The sequence below is a fragment of the Centrocercus urophasianus genome, unplaced genomic scaffold (assembly GCF_019232065.1).
Source record: "Centrocercus urophasianus isolate 14NV4802_14NV808 unplaced genomic scaffold, USGS_Curo_1.0 seq_32, whole genome shotgun sequence".
Taxonomy (NCBI): Eukaryota; Metazoa; Chordata; class Aves; order Galliformes; family Phasianidae; genus Centrocercus; species Centrocercus urophasianus.
Genome location: NW_024884889.1, coordinates 24,586 through 46,751, shown reverse-complemented (window position 1 = coordinate 46,751; position 22,166 = coordinate 24,586). Strand labels below are relative to the sequence as shown.

Here is a 22,166-nt window from a genome sequence, read left to right as displayed (position 1 = left end):
ATTTTTGAATAGTAGCTTAATTATATGATCTGCTTTTAAAAGCAAAGCTAAAATGCAAAAGAAGTAAAGGTTAAAATATGGATTCAGTGTCTCTCTAGTCTGCTGTTCTAACAATAAGTAAATGGACTGCATTAAATTCCGCTAACTTAAGTGTCGTCTCTTCAAATGGTGATTGAACTAATTATTACTGAGTTCAGCTCGACCTGAAACAACGTACAGAAGGTTTTGAAGTATTATTTCCTACTTCTAATTTTTCTCTTTTTCTGTTATGAATTTTCAGGCATGGAAGAGGAGATGGTTTGTGCTTCGGAGTGGCCGTTTAACAGGAGATCCAGATGTACTGGAATACTACAAAAATGACCATGCCAAGAAGCCTATCCGTATTATTGACTTAAACTTGTGTCAGCAAGTGGATGCTGGATTAACATTCAACAAAAAAGAGTTTGAAAACAGCTACATTTTTGACATCAACACTATAGACAGAGTTTTCTATTTGGTGGCAGACAGCGAGGAGGAGATGAATAAGTGGGTTCGATGCATCTGTGATATCTGTGGGTTCAACCCTACTGATGAGGGTAAGTTTGTTTTTTTCCCTCAGAAAGTGTCATGCCTACATGCATAGAACATTTTGAAGACCGAATGACTAGTGTTAACATTCACATGTTTTAAAACGCACGTGCACTGACTGTGAAAGTTCTTTCTTGCTGTGAAAGAATGTGAGCAGAACGGAGCAAAGTATTCAGAACTCATTACAAACTAAACGTGTCATAGAAAAACGGATGTTTCTTTTCTGTTTTGCATGATGTTAGGTCTTGAGAAATCTTGAAGTAAAATCATGCAGGACAAAGATTGTCACCAAAGGAAATCCGTCTGGTGTAGAACGCATGGCTCTGTGATCAGGAATGAGTGCAAAATGTCAGGATTCTAATACTGCTGTGCCTCCATCTGCTTTGCAACTTGGAAAAAAATATGCTCCCTTTACTGGCTGAAACAAACAATAACTTGTAGTTCTCCACTATCCAGCTCAAATCCTACCAAAGCAGTCATTGTGTGGGAACAGCGTTGTGGAAAGAAGGTGGCGTTAAATGCCGACAAATACATTATTGCCATTACTTGTCCTGAAACTGTCCTTATTTATTATTATTCCTTCTGAAGGGTAGCGGGTGGCGTGACTTTCTGTAGCCATGTGCGTATTCCCAGGAAAGATTAAAGAGGAGCAGTTGTGAATTAAGCATACTAGAGAGAAAAGACTGCAATTAAATCCCTCATTTTTTTCTTCTGGGTTATGCATTGAGGGAGGGGAAGGAGACCACCCACAGCGCATATCTCTTAAGTGATTGCCGCATGATTCAGTATTCAATCTGATAGACGTGTTACAAATGAGAGAAAGGTAGACAGGAAGTTGTTTTTTCATGGATAACAAACTAGTGGCCCAGTGCAGCCACGAATAGGAGACACCTAGAAATTATTATTATTTCTGGGGACAAGCTAAGAGTCTGGATGTAAAGAGAGCACACACTTACTTGACTGCAGAAAAGAGCGCACGGAATGGAAAAGTAGGCACCTCAAAACCGTGAGGCCTTTACTTTCTGAGAGATGGTTTTTGTTAATCCGTTACTTTATTTTGATATATCTCAACTGAAGATTAAATCCACTATGAATGCAAGGAGACCTAACTATGCCCTGTTCGGATCAAAATAGTTTTTAATTCGGTCAATTTAATCAGTAGTTCTTCCCTATTACTCTTCAATTGCATGTTTAATCTTCAGCTTTGAAGCATTTGCTGAATTATCCCAGCCCTATCACTTTATGTAGTTGGAAGTTGATGGTACTATCTGTGTCATGGGTGTAGTTTTGTCTTGCAATTCATAGAGGAAGAATTAATAAAGAAACACGGGCAAATCAGTTGCTGAATGTTTGTATTTCAAAGTTCCTATTTTGTAAGATATATCTACCTGCTAACGGAAGAAAACAAATCCTAAGTGTACTGAAGAGCTGCAAGGTTATACTTCTTTTTGGAGAGTAAGTAGATAAATTTGTGTTCTTTAGGCACTTTTACAAGTTGTAGAGTCTTCAGCTTTCTGATGGTATCAAATCGTGTTATGTAACAGTTCTTTTGAGGTAGGGCTTACGGTGATTAGGTAGTCTTTAAACTTACAGTGAGCCTGAATCATCAAGGAAATATGTCTTTAAGTAACTTAGACAGTTCTATTTAAAAAAAAAAAAAAAAAAAATAGGGGTGCTTTTTACTCTTTCTTCAGCAAATGTTTTTTTGTTTTGTTTTCTGTATTGCCTTTTTATAAAGGGAGCTACGTGTGAGCACGAATCTGAATTGCTTTGTCATCAAGCTTCTTACTGCATTCTTAGCATTCATGTTTTCTGGGTAAGGTCATAATATAATAGGTATTGGCTTAGTCACGTAGAGGTTAAGATGTAACTATAAGCGAGAATATGTTGCCTGTCGCTTGTGTCACTGGACTTCCAAGCATACATTCTGGGATGGAGAGAATAAATGGTTATGAGAAATGGCCATTCTCCTCTGCTTGGCACTGTGGAGACCTCAACTGAATGACTGTGGTCTGATCTTCTGGGAGGATGAGGATAAACATTTCAAGAGCAGTGGAAATAATGGAAATGGGTTTTTAAGTGATCAAGGGGTAGAATAGTTGAAGAATTGATTCTTTACAGGAAGAAATTAATCAGGGAGGAGTATTGAAGGGTATGGGTCAGTTGTTATCTAAGGTAACTTGTTCTATTTTCAGTGAGAAATGTAATGGTAAGGAAAACTTTCTAAGGGCATGTAAACATAGGTTCTGAGACAAGGTGCTGAAAGCCCTTCCCTACGGTTCAGTAGATGACTGTGGTGAATGTTTTATATGTAATCCAGCTCCATGTTTTTGTAATGTAATGAATTACACCCTTAGCAAAGTGGGAGAAGGGAAAATGATCTTAGTAGATGCAAACATCTTAGTTACACGTGGTCATTTGATGAACATAACAATGACCAGGTGAAACAGGAGGGGATCATTGAAGAAAAGAAAATTTAAAAAAAAGAAAAAAAAAAAAAGATAGTGAGATTGACAATAAACTTGAATGCAGTACAGAAAATTTTAGTCGTCATACAGATTGTAGTTTTAAAAGAAACAAATAAAGAACTGCAGTTTTTTCACATACAATGCTTTCTAAGTTTGTAAGATTCCCGTTCAGAGAATTGCCATCTCATACATGCTTCTCATGCTTTCTTTGTTTTGAACAGTATAATTGTCAAGCAACCAGTTGTTTTTTTAAATCGTGATCTGATAATACATGCACGGTAATAGATTGCTTGATGATAGCATGGATGTAAGAGCGATGACTGGCAGGATGAATTTAACTCCACGTTTCTACCAAATTCAGCTCCTGTTTTCACCAGTAAGAAATAAGGCCGTGCAGCCAAGCATCATTGCTGCCATGCTGTTCTGAAGATATCTGTATCAGATCAGGATAGCTCTGTGCTTCCTATAGCGCAAGTATGAAACAGAAAACAGGTCTTGCCATTAAGAACTTAGCTTGTGTGATAGGAGACCTCAATGTAGAAGCAGGGGAGTAGGAAAAAGTAAAAGCAAACAAAGCAGTTTTTATCACAGTGACAGGTAAGTTACCTTAGTCCTTCAGTTGTTGGGCTGTTGTTGAATTCAGGGACTATTGAGAAGAAATTCTCATGGGTGTTTGGTAAATCAAGGTGGATATTAGAGGTGTTCAGGGTACCTATCCTGCATGAAGGGTTAGCCTGTAAGGCAGTTTTTTTGTTTCTTACCAAGTGGATGATAGAGGCTGGCGAATCAAAATAGCCAAATCAGTAACATGATAATTGAGAACTCTGGTCGTGAAAATTCTCAAAAGTGAGACATAGATGAAGATTCTGGAGGAATATAAAAATTCTAAGGATAATAAACTGCAAACAAGCCTTTTTGATGGATGTGGGTGAGGCAAGAACAGAACAGTGGAATGGAAATAGGTTTCTCTTTGTTAGACGTGCAGTGGAAGCACTCTGAATGAGCATTGGTTTGTTTTAATGGGTGTGATAATAGGATGTACTGCACAGTAGAGATGATGTACATGATGATAACCTGTGATTTTTGACACTTCTTGGATATTAGTAACTTGAGAGATAGCCAGACCTGCTCAGAGATGACGCGCCAGGAACGTGAGAGACTGGGGACCCTGAATGGAGTAAAAAAACCATGAAAGGACCGAGTTAAACATAAAGGAGAGGAATCCTCTGATAGGGTTTGTGAGCTAGTTATCTTTAAAGTGAAGCAATAGGTTTGGAGGGAGTCGTGGCCCGAGAACATATCATGTGTAGGGTTTTTTGGATATTTACTTTGAGGAAGTATCAGTGAGATGTAGACCTGTGATTTCTCGGTGAGTGTGGAATTGCTGAGAGAAAGGTCAGAATAGGCTGTGAAGGGAGTTGTTACAGTTGCCAGAAGTCATCTGGAGAAAATAGAGTGGTGTAGTAAAATTAGAAGTGGTTTCAGAGAAGGACCTGAAATTTGGCATTGCAAATGTGGTGGAGGTTGCTGCTGGCTAAAGAACTGATGAGAGGTTCACTAAGCTGTGATAGTCCTTCTCCATTATGGAAAGGAGAAAGAGAATACATGAGAGGACACTGAGTTGTCTTCAATTCCAGATAATACGGCTAAGAGAAGACAGAGCATAAAATCTGCAGCGGTACCTCTTACTTTGTAAGAGTATGAGGAACAAAAAATGCTTGAAAAAATACAATGCAGTCAAGACCTTAATCTAGAATGTTTGGTATTCTTATCTTAAACTGTCAATTGCCTTCAGCAGAAAATCATACGAAACGTAATTTTTCTTTTCCTTGAGGAACAGCCTCAATATAACTAACATAGGCAGTTAGCTTAGTTTTTCTCTGTGGTACCTGCTGAACATCTTTTGTGGCATTAAAATCATTTGATGAGTTTCTTGGACAAAGGAATTCCAAGAGAGTGGGTTGCAAGGTTGTGCAGATAGCTACCTATCAAGTCGTGAGGTGCTCACGCAAGCTTTTGTTTGCTGTAAGCTGAAAGCTTCAGAATTGAAGCTCACTGCATAGATTTCACATTGATTGTAAACTGATCATTTATGCTGAAAATCTCTCAGCAAAATTCAGTGTGGAGAAGCTGGCAGTAGAGGAAACCCTGGCAGTGTATTTCAGAATGTGCCTTATCACATGAAGGAGCAAAGATAATGACTTCACTGAGTAGCTTAGAAATAAAAGGAGGAGTTCTCTTAAGGAGTAAAGTGAAGTATATAATCATACAGATTCTTTGAAGTTATTTTAGATATGTGCACCTTGCGTAGTGGGTAGAAGCAGGAAAAAAAGGGTAACGTAATAGTACATAACTTGTACTTCTACATGTCTTTTGTGACTCCTACTTGTATTTGAAAATTCCTGTGCAAGGGTATTACTCTAATATTTTGTTGTTTCAGTGAGAATATCTGCGTCATGGTAAATGGGATTGAATGAGACATCTCAATCGTAGGATCATGCAGTTGTGTATCTGTTGTTAGATTGGGAAAAATCCATTTCTATTTTGGTCTCTCTACCTATCTTGCACCAATCCATTTCCTTACTTTTCTGTCTTCTTCGATTATGGTTTTGGCGCTAAATGAAATGATGCTTCTTGTAGAAAACAGACTGCATTACACTTGAAGAATATTTCTAGTATTTACATTCTCAGCATCTCGAGACTTCAGCATTGCGTATCACGACGTAGGAAAAAAAGTTGACTTAAAAAAAGCCATGCACGCTAAGAACAAAAACCATCCCTAAATGCAAATTCCCGCACTCAAATCTTCTGAATTGTTCATATTATTTTTATTCAGAAGCTTTCTTTTTACCTCATGGATTTTTTGATTGTTTGAGTAATGAGTTAAATATGAAAATGGCCATGAGAAGAAAGTGTAAGTTCTATAATAAGTGATGCCTATAGCTGCTCATAACAAACCAAGTGAGAAAAGTTTAAACTCCTACTGTCTTCTGAGAAAGTTGCTTGTTGTAGCTGCGCTGAATGCAAGAATTATAAAAACAAAATAGGATTCTTTTTACACTAATTTGCATGTTAAATATTCTGGATGTTTTTCCAGCTCGCAGTTTCTCAAAGCAGTCGTAGTGTCTGAGCTCTGGGAACAAACCAAATGACTTGCAGTGTTCTTTGGTGTGCAGATGACCCCTTCCCTAAAAATCTGCTGGTTCAAAATGAAGCAAGCTGTTTATTGTACTCTTTGATATCATAATAGGCTGCTGGGAGAAACCTTATTCTTCATATCAGCTTCTGAAGTAAGTGGCTAAGGAGAGTGTTTGGGAAGGTACGGGTAGGCAAACAAGATTTATTTGATCAGTGATCAGTCATTAACTTGACTGTTTTCTTGGTAGTAAAATTTGAAATAGGTTGAATGCATGAAGCAAATAAGTGGCCCGGCAGGTGAACTACGTGAAACTGCGTTCAAATGGCCTTTAAATCAGGCGATAGCCTGCTCCTCTTAGCACACAAAATGCCTGGAAAAACAAATAAGTGAATAAAACAGGTCTGTGCAAGGACTCGGGGATTTTGTCAAATTATATCTGTCAAAGTAAATGTGGCATCTTGTCACGAGGAAAATGACCTTAATGATCCATTAATGTTATTGGGCTCCAAATCCTTGCTCGGAGCCTTCTGGGCAGTCTGACAGCATTAACTTCAATACTCAGCAACAATCAAATGTAAGTGGTTAGGATCGAAATAGAATGAAACATTGTTGGGTGTTTATAAATTAATAAGTATGTCCCAAATTTTCTACATTTTACGCAACAGTTGGCTTCCTTTCTGAGAGCGGAATTAGGGAATCAGTAGGGCTGTGAGAAGTGAGGGTGAAGAGAAACAAGTGCTGCCCTGAGACAGTTTCTGTACCAAGAAAAATTAAGCAGCACCAAGTCAGTAAAGCAGTGGCAAAGCTCCACGAAGTTGAGAATGGATATTATGAATAGGGAATGACTGTTTGGTGCTTCTCTGAGGAGAGGAGCTGAAATGAAGGTACCAGGCTGCAGGTTTAAAATTAAAGCAAGTAGTTTTTCATGATGTGTAATATCGTAGTATCTTGTGGAACCATTGCTACAGGCTGTTGTGGAGCTCAAAAAACGTCAACAAAAAGAAATTCGGAAAGAAGTGTACGAGAGCCTGGTAAGCAGAGAATGTGGATGCAGCCTCTGCAGTGCGATGTTCTGAAGCTGTAGGGAGCCAGATAGTAAGGGCGTGATGCCAGGCCTGCCTTGCTGCTTGTGCTCAGTTTGTCTGTGACATGCCGCTATTGTAGATGGGCATTGCAGGCTTAGAGGTTCCAGATCTGAGCCTGTATGTTTAGCATGCTGGTCATCTTCACATTACCTCCTTTCACCATTTACTGTGTAGCCAACCTTTAACTTAGTTTATTTTTTCACAGACTTGTTTTTTTTTTTTTCTTGTAACACGATGTCATTCTTTCATACTCTGAACATGGCTGATGCATTAGTCCTTTTTCAAGCTTTTTGATTGTGGTGGTGGTGCTTTTCTTTCCCCTGGAAAGTTACCACTGAATCTTTTCTTGGGAATGTGTGGTTTGTTTAAATACATGAGGCTCATGTAGACATGCATCTTACCACGTCACTGCTGGGCTCTCCTGACTACGTATGGTCTCATTGAAACATCTCTCTTGCCTGAAAGTTTCAAGGGCACCTGTTTGATTTTTTTTTTTTTCTTATGTGATATTGGCACCAAGCAAACCTAATGGTGTGAAGGTTTTGTTTAGTCAGGGGCAAGGAATAGGGGGTGGTGACTTGGGTACTCTGAAGCCCTTGTGAATCTTGCTTCTTGCTGAATATGCCTGGAGAATGGTAGCGTATCTGACAGGAAACCTTTTTCTCTCTCTCTCCTACTCGTACATAAGCTTGGCTTGTGGTCCCTGGTTCTGGAGGTGACAAAGATCTCCTTTTCCCTTCTCCCACTATGTCTTTTCTAGGAGCAAGCAAGCAATATGTGCCTGTTACAGCCATTCTGATGCCTTTCTCTTCCAGCATAAGGGGAATAAATAAAGATCAGTTGTATTTAATGTAGGTGTCTCATGAGAGCTTCATAGAGCTCTTGAAGTTTTTAAATTGTGTATTTTTCACATTTTAATATTTTAAAAAATTGCAAAGAAACAGTTTTACTCGTGTGTGCGTGTGATCACTGGGTGCAGTCTGTTCTCTTTGTAATGCTAACTAATTTACTGGAGAGCTCAAGTCCAACCTTTTTTGTAAAAACTTTTTTTAGGCTTTCCTACCTTTTCAGGTAGGCCAAGTTGAGAAATTTTCATACATCTTCCACCCACGTGGGTGTGGTGGGATTTAATTTCTGAGCCTGTGCAAGTGCTCTGGGAGTTCAAAGCAAGTACTTTTCTTCCTATTTCCATGTCTAAATCGCTCGTACCTTGTATAGACAGAACTGGAAGCAGGAGGGCTGTGTTCTCATGTGTTCATCTGGTTCTTCCCAGGATAGTGCTGGGAAGCTGAAGTTGGATGACATGGGCTTTTTCTTTTTAATCCTGAACTACCCTCTAAGTCTAAAAAGGGTAGTTTTTCCTGAATAATATGTCTGTTATAAAAATGCTAGTAGTCAGTGTCCGTTCTTGGGATGCACAAATGAGAATGTATGGTGAATTGCAAGAACAAGGAAGCCTAAATAGCTGAGAAGTTGTACTTTGAACTATGTTGTTTGTAATCTATGAATCGCTGAAAGAAAGAAAAATTGAAGGATTGCTTCATGTTTGATAGTGTCAGTATTTTTCTATCTCCTAGATAATTTAATAAGAAAGAAAAAATATACATTAATCTGCAATATATACGAATAGGAGTGGGTAAGAATTATATAGAGAATGCTTAAAAAAGCACATATAACTGCATTTACTGCGCCAAAACGAGAAGTTGGAGTATGTAAAAAGACATCTATTGGAACGTGATACCTGTTGTATGTCTGTATTATTTTATTTACAAAGAAACTTCCGTTGCCAAAGCAGCTTCTTTCCTGTTGCTTTTCAGCTATTGAGAGGCCGGTTCTCAGCAGATGAGTAATAGCAAATGTTGAAGTGATCTTGGATGAACATAAGCAAATAGTGACTCAGGTTACCAAATTCAAGTAACGACCTATGGGTCCGTGTCTGCTCTGTAACAAGCCTTAATATTCAAGACTAAGGCTTTCTTATGCCTACTGATTGTACAGTTTTGAATTTAAAAACAAATCCAAAGAAACTGATGTTCTGTTAACAAATATTTTGGCAGTGTTGTTAAAACCATTTCTTAACTGTGTAAAGCAGTATGCTTCTGTGTTTGCAGATGCTGTGAAGCCCCCAGTCAGTTCTTTACAAGCATCTGCTGAGTTACCCTTGCCCATCAACACTTCACCGCCTTCCATGCAAGCAGAATCTTCCCTACCTCCTCCTTATCAGCTTATTAACATCCCCCCACTGGAGTCTTCCTCTAGTCAAGAAGATCCTCAGGACTACCTACTGCTAATTAACTGCCAGAGTAAAAAACCCGAACCAATGAGGTAAGTTATGGTTTTCCTTAATAACACTTCTGAACAGGCCAAGAATGTTAGTGCTAAAAGCATTTTTTTGTTGTACTAAGTCACTGAAAGTTTGGATGCCTATAAACAGTGGGAGAAGTTGGCTGCAACTTTTGCTTCTCTTTCATGTTCTTGAACTTATGACAATACAGAGGTGTTGGAACGTTAGACTCATACAGCAGTCTTGAGAAGCAGGGAGAGTAATTCCTCATCTGAAGCATCAGATTAGTGTAGTGGTTCTAGGCTGGAAGAAATGTATGTTTATTATGCACTGCTACTTTTACCTTAGATAAATTTCCGGCATCTTCTGTAGAGAAGGATATGTAATCTATGGTAACCATCTAAGAAATGTCACTGATTCTTCAGAGGGGATAATGGTGGCACCCCTTGGAATGGGCTGCCCAGGAACCTCGTTGAATCTGTCCTTTGAGGTTTAAAAGCAAGCAAACAAAACTTGTTTGAATGAGGCCCTGGGAAGCCTCACCCCTCTTGGAAATCCCCTTTTCTTAGAGGTATTGGAAGAGCTGGATTAGGTGATCTCTAGAGGTCCTTTTCAACCTTGAGTATTCTTTGGGATGAAGTTATAAATCTCTTGCAAGCTGCTCTTCTGCAGTAATTTAAAATAAAAATGTGCTGGGATATCTACACATAAGTATGCAAAACTGCATATTCTTTTTATGATTGCAGGAAAGCACGTTGAAGGCTGAGGAGAGCTATCATTGGAAAGCAGCTTTCTAAGTGTTTCTTAGGGTGCCTTAGTGCCATACCTCTTAGTCTCAGTGCTTTCTTCATCAACAGCTTGATGCTCTGGCAGTTTTACCTGAGCCATATGCTCTCTGCTCCCTTGGCGTTTTTATTTTGCTCTTGTGCCCGAGTAGCTTCTTTCTCTGTTTGCTGATGATTGCACGGTAGAAAAGTATCCGCCCTTTACAATCCTCATTATAAAATGGAGGAATGAGCCTACAGTTCCCCTGGTGTATGAAATGTGCAAGTTAGAGGCAGCATGGCATGCCCCCAGAGCATCCTGTAGAGAAGGGGAAATCCAATGTGCGCTATGAATATTGAAATTTTAAATGTTTACTCATGTTTAGATGGTGCCTGATAGGTATGTCATAGTTTCTGCCAAAAATTATCAAAACTTTTGGTTTTGTTTCCATAATGGCTTGGCAGATAAATCTTGGCTCGTTTCAGAGCTCTGAGTCATCAGAAATATCTGAGTACCCCTTTGTTTTCACGAGGGATGGGCACAGAGTGGATTTCCAGCACAAATGAAGGGTGTTTTTAAGAATGATCGAGGCTGGGATATGTAGTTGATTTTCTTGTACTTGTATGGTTGTATGACTTAAGTAGAGACAACGAAGTCTGAGGAGACCATAAAGGGGACACAGAAGGGGGCGAGGAATGGAGTCTGAATAACCTCCAAAATTACTTGAGGAAGACTTTAGATGGTTACGGGAGAAGATAGTTGAATGTCTGGGGAAGACAGAATGTCCAGTGGAGTTAAAAATGCCAAGGGAACTGAAAGAAGAACTGTATAAAGTCATGGGGAGCGTAGAGGTTGTTAAAATAATAAGTTTCTTTATTTCAAAGCGATGAAACATTGGCAAGGTTATCAGTGGAGAATGGTATGGACTTGTACTGTTTTATATTTAAGCAAGTTCACTAAATAGCTCTGTCTCTTTATTAAGAAGGATTTAATAATGAAAATTCAAAGCAGTAGTCGCGCTGGAGTTTTTCCATGATTGCTCCTGTCATGTAAAAAGATTGCAGGTGTTTTGCTGGATTTGGTCTGATACGCAGGATATATTCAGTTTTCCTATGGAATTACAGCTTAGTGTATCTACAGAGCAAGTTACTAAAATGGTGTTGCAGGGCACGAAGTACATTCCCATAATCCACTAAATGTCTGCATCATTTTCCTATTCATTTCCAGATGTGGAACATGCACCTATGTCATACAGCCTTTATTTTAACTGGGGGAAAGTTGTGTAAATGTTAATTAAAAGCAAAGCTATAGTAGGTGGATGTTGTTTAATTTATATATGGATTTTGTTGCTTGAATGGTTTTTTCTGCATTGTTTTCTTTTTAGATTTTTAAAAAGAAGGAATGTTTTCTGCTCTAACTTTGCATAGTACTTAGTGGATAATCTGGGAAGCACTGATTTTTCTATAAAAAAATCTTTGGAATTATTCTTTTTTCAGGTGAGATGGGTAACTGAGAAATCTAGAGGCCACGGTCAACCTCCCTTTTCAGAATTTTTAGTTATTATGTGTCAAAACTAACAATAACTTCAAAATGTTTCCTTACAGTGTCATGCAGTGCATCATATAGTCTTATTAGAATAGTTTGAACACAGTACTTGTGGTTATAATTATCATGCTGTATTTTGTCTAAAATAGTTTTAGGCTCTGATCACTGTTGGCTTGAAAAAGAGTATTGTTTAACTGTAGCATTTAGTGAGAGTGTGACGTTCATATTTGGATCATAAATAAGAAAAAGAAGCCAGGGACTGTTTCCGAAAGTCTTATTGTTCTGGCTCATTCAAGATGTATATGGAAATAACACTGTCTTCCTCGTTTTTCTTGTGTCTATGAAACAGCCAAGGGTCACCCTTTATCTCTGAAGAAGGGCAGGAATACCTTCTCTTAGAAGACTTTGAAAGTAAAAAGGTTCCACTGCAGTGAGTGAACAGTAGCTGTTCTTGGAACGTGTGTGAGAAATTAATTGCAGTGCCATTAACTTGCCTGAAAATATTGTTTGGAATACGTCTTGCATGGTGTTCAGTTTTAACAGAAAAAAACTATGGAAACTTGGATTCCGTTTTCTGAAAATAGCTGTAATTAAGATAGAGCTGTTTTATTTACTTATTTATCCACATTTCTACTATGCTTGCTGTTTCTGTCCCAGATTGTTGGCATATAAGAGCAGTTTATCTGCCACTTTATTTATCGTGATTCTGTTTAGTCTGACGTATTTGTTCCTGCAGTTGCAAAAAGAATCAGGATGATTGCAAGGATGAGTGGTCTGACGGACAATCAGCCCATTTTTTCATGTTGTATACTGTCTGCCTTGAAATCTTTTCTCCTGGGTTTCTGTCAGCAGTCAGATTTCAGTACATGGTGTTAGGCTTTCTTATTTTGCCCCTGGTACTTTATCTCTGCTCCGTGAATATTAACACCCAGTTCTTGTGGACTGGTAGGCTGTACAGTTCTCAGTACTGGGTAAAGAACAGTTTGCTCACTTAAGCACTTTTTGCAGATATGTGATGCACACCTGGTAATACTGAGTTCATATCACAGTCATCTTCTGATTATAAATAGGGTTAGTTGTCGTTGTGTTAGATATTACTTTGCATTTATTTTAAACTGAAGTACAGAGAAACATGAATGCTTACCATGTCAGTGGAGGATTCAGCCCAGCCAAAAAGGACTCGGGGGCCTGGTGGATCATAAGCTGTACATGAGCCTCTCAGTTTCTAAAGGCTGAAAGATGGGGACTCTTTAGCAGAGTCCATAGTAAAGGGACAAGGGGAGATGGGTTCATACTAATAGAGGGGATGTTTAGGCTGGTTGTAAAGAAGCAGTTTTTCACAAGAAGGGTGGTAAGGCACTGGAACAGATTGCCCAGAGGTGTGGTGGATGCCCTGTTCTCTGTTCAAGGTCCAGCTGGATCGAGCTGTGAACAACCTAATCTAGCTGCAGAAGTCCGTCCACTGCAGGGGTGTTGGGCAGGATGATCTCTAAGGGTGCCTTCTAAGTCAAAAGATTCTGTGATTGCATGATTTATGTTAGAAAACATGCAGAAATCATCGAAGATTGTATATCTGAAGCTTTTTCTTAAAAAACAAGGAGTAAAAATCTGTCCCTCATCTGTAGTGCTAATCTAGTTTTTCTTGAGGTAACATGAATCAAGAATACAATGTAAATCTTGTAGATAGTATGTATTCTTTCTGCCATGTTCAGTGGTGAATGCTGACTTCTGAAATCTATTCAAACTTCAGAGGGTCAGTTATGTTTTCATTTAGGTATAAACTGCTTTTGTGCCCTCTATTTCAGACCATCTTCTAGTTTTTGGTCTTGCGAAGTCAAACTGGTTACAACATTTTCATATTTTGAAAACTTAATTCAATTGCCTAGGAAGCCAATTCCAAAGATTACCTAAAAAAAAAAAAAAAAAAAAAAAAAAAAAAGGAGTAAATCATAGAAGCCCTCTTACAATGAGATATGCATACCATTGCCATCAGCTAAGAAAATGACTGGCTGCAAGTCTTTATGTTTTCACAAGTGCTCAAGAGAGAAGCAGCAGCATTTACTTGGGTCCAGAAAGCTCCTAAGTTGCATACATGTGATGGGTAACTGTATTGTATGTGCTTTGTTGTTGCATCTTGAGTTTTGGTTATATGCTTGCATGTGTTGCTTCTCTAGAGTCAAATATGACTTGGCGTCATTATAATGTGTCTTAATGTCTGTAAAACCACCATTGTGCCTAGAACTGCTAAGATGACGGACATTTGCTTTGCTTTTGTGTGTGAAAACATTTTAAAGGTTGAGTTCTGGCACGTGGCTGAATGGATGAAAGTGATCCCGGTATGTGTACAAGCTAAAAATTGAGAAATGAGGTCAACTCTACAGTTTTTTTATGATGTGCATTTCTGTTTGCTTTTGGTAAGATGTATAGCAGTGCCTCTATTATTCCTATACCAGTGCCTATATTATTAAGTATTTTGGAAATACTTTCAGGTAAAAGTACATCCTGCTGAACTGGAACTAATTTCAGTTCTACAATCACTTGTCAATGTCTGCCCACTTTATTTTTCTAGCATTTAAAACATACATCACGGTCCATGCTGTGCTCACTGAAGTAAAACACGTGACTTCTGCTGTGGGTTTGGTACAGATGAATGCCACAGAACTAGAAGAGTGTGCGTTGAAAAAGAAGAGCTTTGGAATCAATACTTCAAGTGCAAGGGCTGCATCAAAGATACAATCTGATCACATAATACTTTCACAATTGATGAAGCACTCTGTAACCTTACGTAGTTCCTTCCATCCTGTGTGCTGTATTTTTTGCAGTTATGTTAAACTTGCAGTAGTTCATTAGAGAACTTGTTAAGCTCTGAGACAGAGTAAACTTAACGAAGTTGATGGTACAAGGAATATCGGAAGATGGACTTCCTTGCTTTTGCCAAGGGTAAATACTTAATGAGAATATTTGGGAGTCTGTTAAACTAAGTGCAGGTTAGTATTCTAAGTCACGTGGAAACCAGTTCTGACTGTTGAAGGAGAACTTAAATCTACATGAAAAATAGTAATCAGAGCAAAATTAGTATATATTTTAATAAAAAAAAATAATATATAAAGTAACAAAAAAAAAAATACATAGAAAAGTATGTCATAAGTTAAAGCCATAGAAGACCAGGCTGATGGATGATAGTATCAATTCTGTTAAACACAACAGGAATGTGTTAGGTGAAGAACATTTTTCTTGACTGCTAATGTCCAGTCTAAACTAATAACATCCGTTCCCTTGAGAGTTGGCACAGAGAGGCTCGTAGGGAGTCATTTGTCATTTTTTAGATGGATCTCTGAGAAGAAAGGCTTGTTTCACACTGTATCAATTTCTCCATAATGAATGAAGAGGAAACCTAAATGAATTGCTAAGCTGAATTCCTTTCTCCCCAGGTTACTAGAAGCCTGGGAGGTAAGAATCTGGCTGTTGCTGAAGTAAGAAAATGTTTGATTTTACTGACAAATTGATCACCTGTAGAACAAGAGTCTCTTAAAGGAAGAATAGTGTTGTTTTGAATATTTTATTTCTCAGCAGCTTTGTAAATTGAATTGACCAATTGCTTAGTGAGAGTAGTATACCAGCTATTCAGTGTTGCACACGTGCTGAAGTATGCATGTACATATTTATAAACAAAAACAATGAAATGGTTCTGTGGTAATGATAAAAGGAAATACCAGGATATGGTGGAAAAACTGCATTACCTCCTTCTACATTAGTATTTCTGCAGTTGTCTTCACTTGCATTTAAGCAAGCATTCAGAACTTAGAATCTCTCTTCCTGGGGCAAGATAAATGGGGAGGTGTCACCCTCCCCCATTAAAAAACAAAAGTCAACAAAACACTGAACCAAAAGGCAGTTGTATCCATTATTACCAGTAATAATGAGGGCTGTTGTCATAAAAAGTGGTTGTTCCAAAGAAATAAAAGCAAACAACTGTGCCATTTTGCCTAATGATGTGGCCTTAACTGGTGTTCAGGAGAAAAAGCACTCTGTTGTTACATGTATCACATGGATTTTTCTCTCTCTGTCTTTTTCTCTTCTTTATAATGCATTAAAAAAAAAAAAAATACTGGAATCAGTTTTTTTTGGTTAGTAGATAACTTCAGGGTGTTGCAAGCAGCTGTTTTTAATTGTGTTTTTTCATACTGGTTAGAACCAGCAAGTATTGTGAACTCAAGGATTGAATGCATTTTCACTTTTCAGTGTTGTTGAAGTGCTGCTAGTTGGCAGAGCTGATTAAAAGAATAAAAAATTAAACCCCACCTTCAACTACCTTAATAAACAAACTTTGCTTTAGGTTGTCTTGACATCTTCCTGGAGATCACTTGCTTTATGAAATATCAACTTGCTGAGCTGCTGCTAAAGTTACGTGCTTGTGCTGTTATCTATTTCACCTGCATGGTCTGTGTATGTGCAATAACTTAGAATCCTTCCGAAGTAGTTCGTTTCATAATTGGGTTCCTGCATTTCATTTTTTAAAAGTTGGAAGAGACTGATGCACCTAAATGTCCACATTTTAAACATCTTAAAAGTTATTTTGATGTTTCTTTTCTTGGTGTTCGTCAATGTTTGAATCTCTTGATCTTGTGTGTAGATCTCACGCTGACTCTGCAAAATCCAGCTCTTCTGAAACAGACTGCAATGATAACGTGCCCTCCCACAAAAACCCTGCTCCATCCATGAGCAAGCAAGCTGTGAATGGCTTTTTTCAGCAGCAAGGTGTCTATGACTCTCCGCCTTCTCGTACTGGACTACCGTTGGCAGACTCCAGCCTTTATAACCTGCCCAGGAGTTACTCCCAAGATGTTTTACCGAAGGCAGCATCTCCAACGGGGACTGACGCAGAAGGCGAGCAGCATGTTTTCAATACGCCATCAGCGACGTCGTCGTTAGATGCACAGATGAGGCACATCTCCATCAGTTACGACATTCCCCCTACACCTGGAGGTACTTACCAGATTCCACGAACTTTTCCAGAAGGAACATTGTCTCAGACTACAAAGTTGGATACTATTCCAGATATTCCTCCACCTCGGCCACCAAAACCTCACCACGCTGCAGATCGATCTCCTGTGGAAACATGTAGCATTACTCGCACAGCTTCAGATACTGATAGTAGCTATTGTATCCCTACAGCAGGAATACCACCCTCACGCAGTAACACCATTTCAACTGTAGATTTGAATATCTTTCGTAAAGGTCAGTGCTCCATATTTTACTTTGCTCTTCCAGATTCTTTTAATGCTCAGTGATATTAGTCTTATGAAGAAAGATGAGTTCCATGTGAGTGGAATTGTGTTGCTTTTGTCTTTGAGAAGCGAGTGCGTGGCACTTCACGAAGCACTCACTGAAGTCTAAAATATATAAGAAACCAGAGAAAGACATGTTGATTAGAGGAAAAGCATTGAAATAGCAAAGCGCAGAACATTGATAAAGGCTACTCCACTGTGGCATTCAGCTTTAGCTGGACGTATTTGAAGTGCTAGACATTTCAATGGCTCTATTAGTCTCTGAAAACAGCAGTGGAAAACAGCATTGTTTTTGCTAATAGGGTTGTATAGCTGAGTTCAAAACTGCTGCTGTCAGTCTGTCAGAACAACCAATGTAAGGTTCACACATAATGACCAAAATCTGCAGAAGCTGGAAGTTCAGTGAAATTTGGTATGCACCAAGAGCTTTGAAATCAACCCTGAACTGGTTATTGACGCCACAGAGCTTTCTCTCCTTGTGTTAGGTGTGCATACAAAGCTTTTACAGTAAAATTGAAGTTGTTCCTTCTAGCAGTTTAAATGCCAGCATTGCAGACTTGCTAATGCGTTAGTGTTGTTTTTCTTTTAGCAGCTGGGTGTATTTCTGGGTACTAGCAAATCTGGTGGGGCTAGTTCTATTTTAGAAAGATTTTCGTGTGTCTTGTTTTTCTGCTTGTTTGTTTTTGTTCCTGTTCTTATTCTCTCAGATTTAAAGTAAAGAAATGCAGTGAAAGGCTGAGTTCAGAAAGTGATATTTACTGTTACAGAGAGCAGTTGTTGTTGTCTTACTAAAAACTTTAGGTCTAAGAGTTTCATTTATTTTAGGTTCCTGAGGCAGTGGGTATAAAGATGTGACTTTCAGAGTCTAATTTTGTAGATTGAAGCTGGTGCTGTTTGTGAGGAAAGTTACACAGTGCCTGTGGGATGGCAGGCAAAAATGAGGAAGGTGATGGTGGAGGGGAGAGCCTTTGGAGTTCTTTGTCTAGGTCAAGAGGAGAACACAACAGAATTTCCCCTCGAGTTTCTGTCTTACTGTCAGTAGAAGCAGGCTTGTTGAGAAATAATGCAAGTTGTTGCCTGCAACAAATGAGTGAGACCCAGGACCTGGGGACAAAGTATTTAACGAACATCCCAGTGCTCCAGAGAGGCAGTCACGAAGGTGAGGACCTTCTTAATGTGGACTGCTGAGAGCCAGGGCCCTGAGAAGCAGGAGATATTTCGGTTCTGTCACTTATTCAATCTGAAAACCCCTGGAAGCCTACAGGGGAGTTGAGAGAAGAGTGGTGGGATAAAAGAAGAATTCACCTGTTACAGCAGTGAATCAGTTTCTGTTGAATCAGCACTTTCTAATCAAGTGTATTCAGTCAGAAGGCATCCCTCTAGACTTTAAATTACACCTGTTGTTTGTTTATTTTACAGTAGGTTTCTCATGAGGGTCTTTTATCTCAAAAGATACAGCTCTTACAGTAAAGTTTTATGCCTGCCTATTTGAAAGGAAGATGTAGCTGGTTCTTTTAAAGGAAAAAATACTGTTTTTTTTTTTTTTTTCTTTTTTTTTCTTTTCTTTTTTTCTGGTATGGAAAACATTATAAGATTTTCAAGTTGATTGGCAAGTGCTGAGTTCATTTATGAACACAGTCATCTCAAGTCTGTGGATAAAACCTATTGGCCACAGCTTTGGGAGGTATGTTTGCCTGGTGTCTTAGAAGCAGACAGTAAATAAAAACAAACTCTGGATGACTGGTGCCAAGGGATGGGGAACACAAATGATGAATAGCCACTTTCTCTTCTTATTTCTTTAGAAATTAGTTCTCAAGACTGTTATGATATTCCACGAACGTTTCCGAATGACAGATCTAATTCATTGGAGGGCTTCCATAACCACTTTGTAAGTATGATGTGATCTTACGAGAGACAACAGTAACAGAGCTTGAATGCTTTTTGTTTCTGTGTAAAAAAAGCAAGGTGTACGGTGTTTGTGATTTTCAGTTTCAAAGTAGTGTATTAATCTGAGTAGCTTAGGTTAAAAGATTCATATGATTCACAGCTGATTGCGTAACTTATTTTGTTAAAGGAAATATATGTTAATTCTAGAAAAACAGAAGCATGTTGACAGTGGGAAGTGTTTCAAGTGAAGAACTAGATGAAAATTATGTCCCAATGAATCCCAACTCTCCTCCACGACAGCATTCCAGCAGCTTCACTGAACCCATCCAGGAAACAAATTATGTTCCAATGACACCAGGCACGTTTGATTTTCCGTTATTTGGAAAGCAAGTCCCTCCTCCCTCTCACATGGGTTTCAGGTCCAGTCCAAAGACCCCTCCCAGACGGTCAGTGCCTACTGAAAAATGTGAACCGCCGCCAGTGGATCGGAACCTCAAACCAGACCGAAAAGGTGAGGAAAATATCCAATAGTTGATTTTATCATCTAATACAATATTGTAGCTCTTACAACTTCTGATTAGTGGGAAATACTGTTTTTGAGCAATTCTAACGAAGGAATTTTGGCCCAATTTATGAGCAAAATTACTAAGATGTTTCTTAATGATGATAATACATCACAGTAACAGCCAAATACAAACTTGGGTTTACATTTCAATTCAAAAATTACATGGAATTGCTAACACTCAAGTATGAGTTCTTGTCTTTACACAGAGAGGACGGCAGGCTAGCTTGTAATAGAGACATCACATGAGGAACAACATAGGATTTATAGACGTACAGCTCTTGGTGCAGGGTCAATACACAGTTCCATTGTATGATGTAGATGACTTAGCTATTTTATGTGTTTGCTTTTGATCTAAGCATTGTTAGCAATTAATAATAAGTAATAAGTGGGATATTTTGCAACTTGTTACTCAAGGTATGCAGTATTTTTTAATTCAAGAATAAAATTATTTTTAAAAAATATTATAAAATGATTTTTTATTCACCGAATAATTCCTACGAATGTGTTACTGTAAGAATAATATTAGCTTCAAGGAAGTGTTTGCTGATGAGCGCATGATGTTATCTTCACTTCAACCCGTAAAAACAAGGAAACTCACTTGATGTTGAGGTTGGCCAGTGTTTGAGATGTAGCAGCCATATGGGGCAGAAAAGATGTTGAATGTGGGCTATGAGGTTACCATAGATATTCTTTCCTTGAGATCCAAATGTGAGGAGCAAAGTTTTAATTCAAGCCTGCTTTTAAGGCATGTTTGCTCTATCACATGAGCTGGATACCACGTTGTTTGTCAAATGCAGTAAGTAGGCTGCAATAGATGAACAGTCATGAAGCAAAACGAGAACTGGTTCTGTGTGGAAATATTTCAAATGATTGAACGTGTGAGAGAAAACTCAAGGGTTTTGTAGCTGCAGTAATGCTGACAAAATTGAGGGAGGAGTGCACAAATTTTAGAGGGCTTCTCCAAAGCTATCCTGAAAAAAACGAGTAAATCTCTTAAATCTGGTGCACAATGTTTACTTGGCCTTAAAGTAAATGATTATTTAGGTGACTGAAGTGATAGCCTTAAGAAATAGATATCATTGTTATGTCTCCATATGAGAGTACTTACTGAGAATCACTAATGAATAGCTTAGACTTCCCAGTCAATGTGAAATATTTTATCAGAAATATCTTTCTTCTGGAACGGGGAACTAAACAAATAGTCGGCGTCTGCAGAACTTTGTAGCTCCCATTTTCAGAATTACACATTTGAAAAGAGTGTTTAAGTTGAGAGTGGCTGACTTCATTTTGGAGCAAAAAAATCAATGTTTTAATCAGATGATCCAAAATATTGACCTAATTCAAACTTTAAATTACTGTTTCTTTCCTCATAAGTGAAGACAGCCTTACGTACAATTAAGCAAAGCGGATAATATCATTATGATAGGGATGATCTCAGTGTAAAACAAAGTGCCGCTTCTCATTCTGACTGCCTGTGTTCCGAAAGTGAAACATGGCCTTGTTCAGAACCATGGCTCTCTGCTTCTGTCTGTCGCTGCGTTAGCAGAGAGTAGCTCTGTTTACTTTTTAAGAAATACTGGACAGTAACAGAATGAAACTCAATGCTGGAAAATATTCTTAAAATAAATACTGAGCTGCTTTGAAGTATTTTTTTTCTGACTTCAGGTTTGTGTATTCGACTGATGAAATCCTTGACTTTAAACACAATTAAGTTTTAATCTTGAAAAGCTTCTTGTTTTGCTGTTGGTGATGCAAGGCAGTCGCATACATGTCTGTTGAGGCAGCACTGCTAATTTTGAGACTCTCTTCTTGAAACTGAGTGTTTCACCTTCTGTAAGTGCTGCGTGAGGATTACGCTTCTCTCCTGCCCTCAAATGCTTTACAGATGAGAAGCCCTGACTAACAACGGGGAACAGTTTTTTAGGCTAGGAGGCTAACACGTGTCTTAATGAGTGTAGAGGTGCCCAGTGTAGCTCCTACTGGCTGGCTATACTGGCTGGGGGAACAAGCAAATGCCGTAGAAAGATCTTGAGTTACCAAGAATGGCAGTAATTCTGATTTATTAGTGAGGTTTTTATCTTAGTAAAACGCAGGCTCACGCTGGCATACTCAAATTCTCTCAGTTGTATTACATTAGCGATACAAGTTTTCCAGTCTTGTCAAGAGCAGATATGATGACGCCCCAGGGTGGTAATGTTGTTCCCATTTTGGTACACAAATAACTTCCTGAAATATTTTTGAGAAAATAAAACTTCCGTTCTTTTTGAATTAAAATAGAATAAAACTTCTGATTTAGTGGACCCTTACTTAATCAAAGCAAGTATGTGCTTTACATCCTATTGTGTTGTTTTTTCAGCATTGAAGTTCTTTTAGCACATTTTATTATCAGCTTGTTTCTGCATTATTTAAATGTTCCGCAGTGGTGTTCTACTACAAATTAGTACCCAGAAAATAGTAAGTGGGTCAGTATGTTCCCTAATATCTAGGTAGGCGTAGAAATGGGCAAATGGTACGTAAAATAGTTGAGTTCTGATTACTGTTCCTTTTAATATTTTTAATATCTTTAATATTTT

General features: G+C 38.4%; 1 protein-coding gene across 3 annotated transcripts in view; it reads left to right on the top strand.

The window, feature by feature from the left end:
• GAB1 (GRB2 associated binding protein 1) overlaps window positions 1-22,166 on the top strand; it is a 102,709-nt gene that overhangs the window by 57,020 nt on the left and 23,523 nt on the right. For 2 of the 3 annotated variants that reach the window (XM_042829685.1, XM_042829686.1), the window contains exons 2-6: window positions 281-575; window positions 9,371-9,584; window positions 16,487-17,091; window positions 18,944-19,029; window positions 19,236-19,539. In XM_042829685.1, coding sequence (XP_042685619.1) covers window positions 281-575; window positions 9,371-9,584; window positions 16,487-17,091; window positions 18,944-19,029; window positions 19,236-19,539 — 1,504 coding nt within the window. The remainder of the gene's footprint in view (window positions 1-280; window positions 576-9,370; window positions 9,585-16,486; window positions 17,092-18,943; window positions 19,030-19,235; window positions 19,540-22,166) is intronic. The other variant, XM_042829687.1, reaches the window with a different exon arrangement.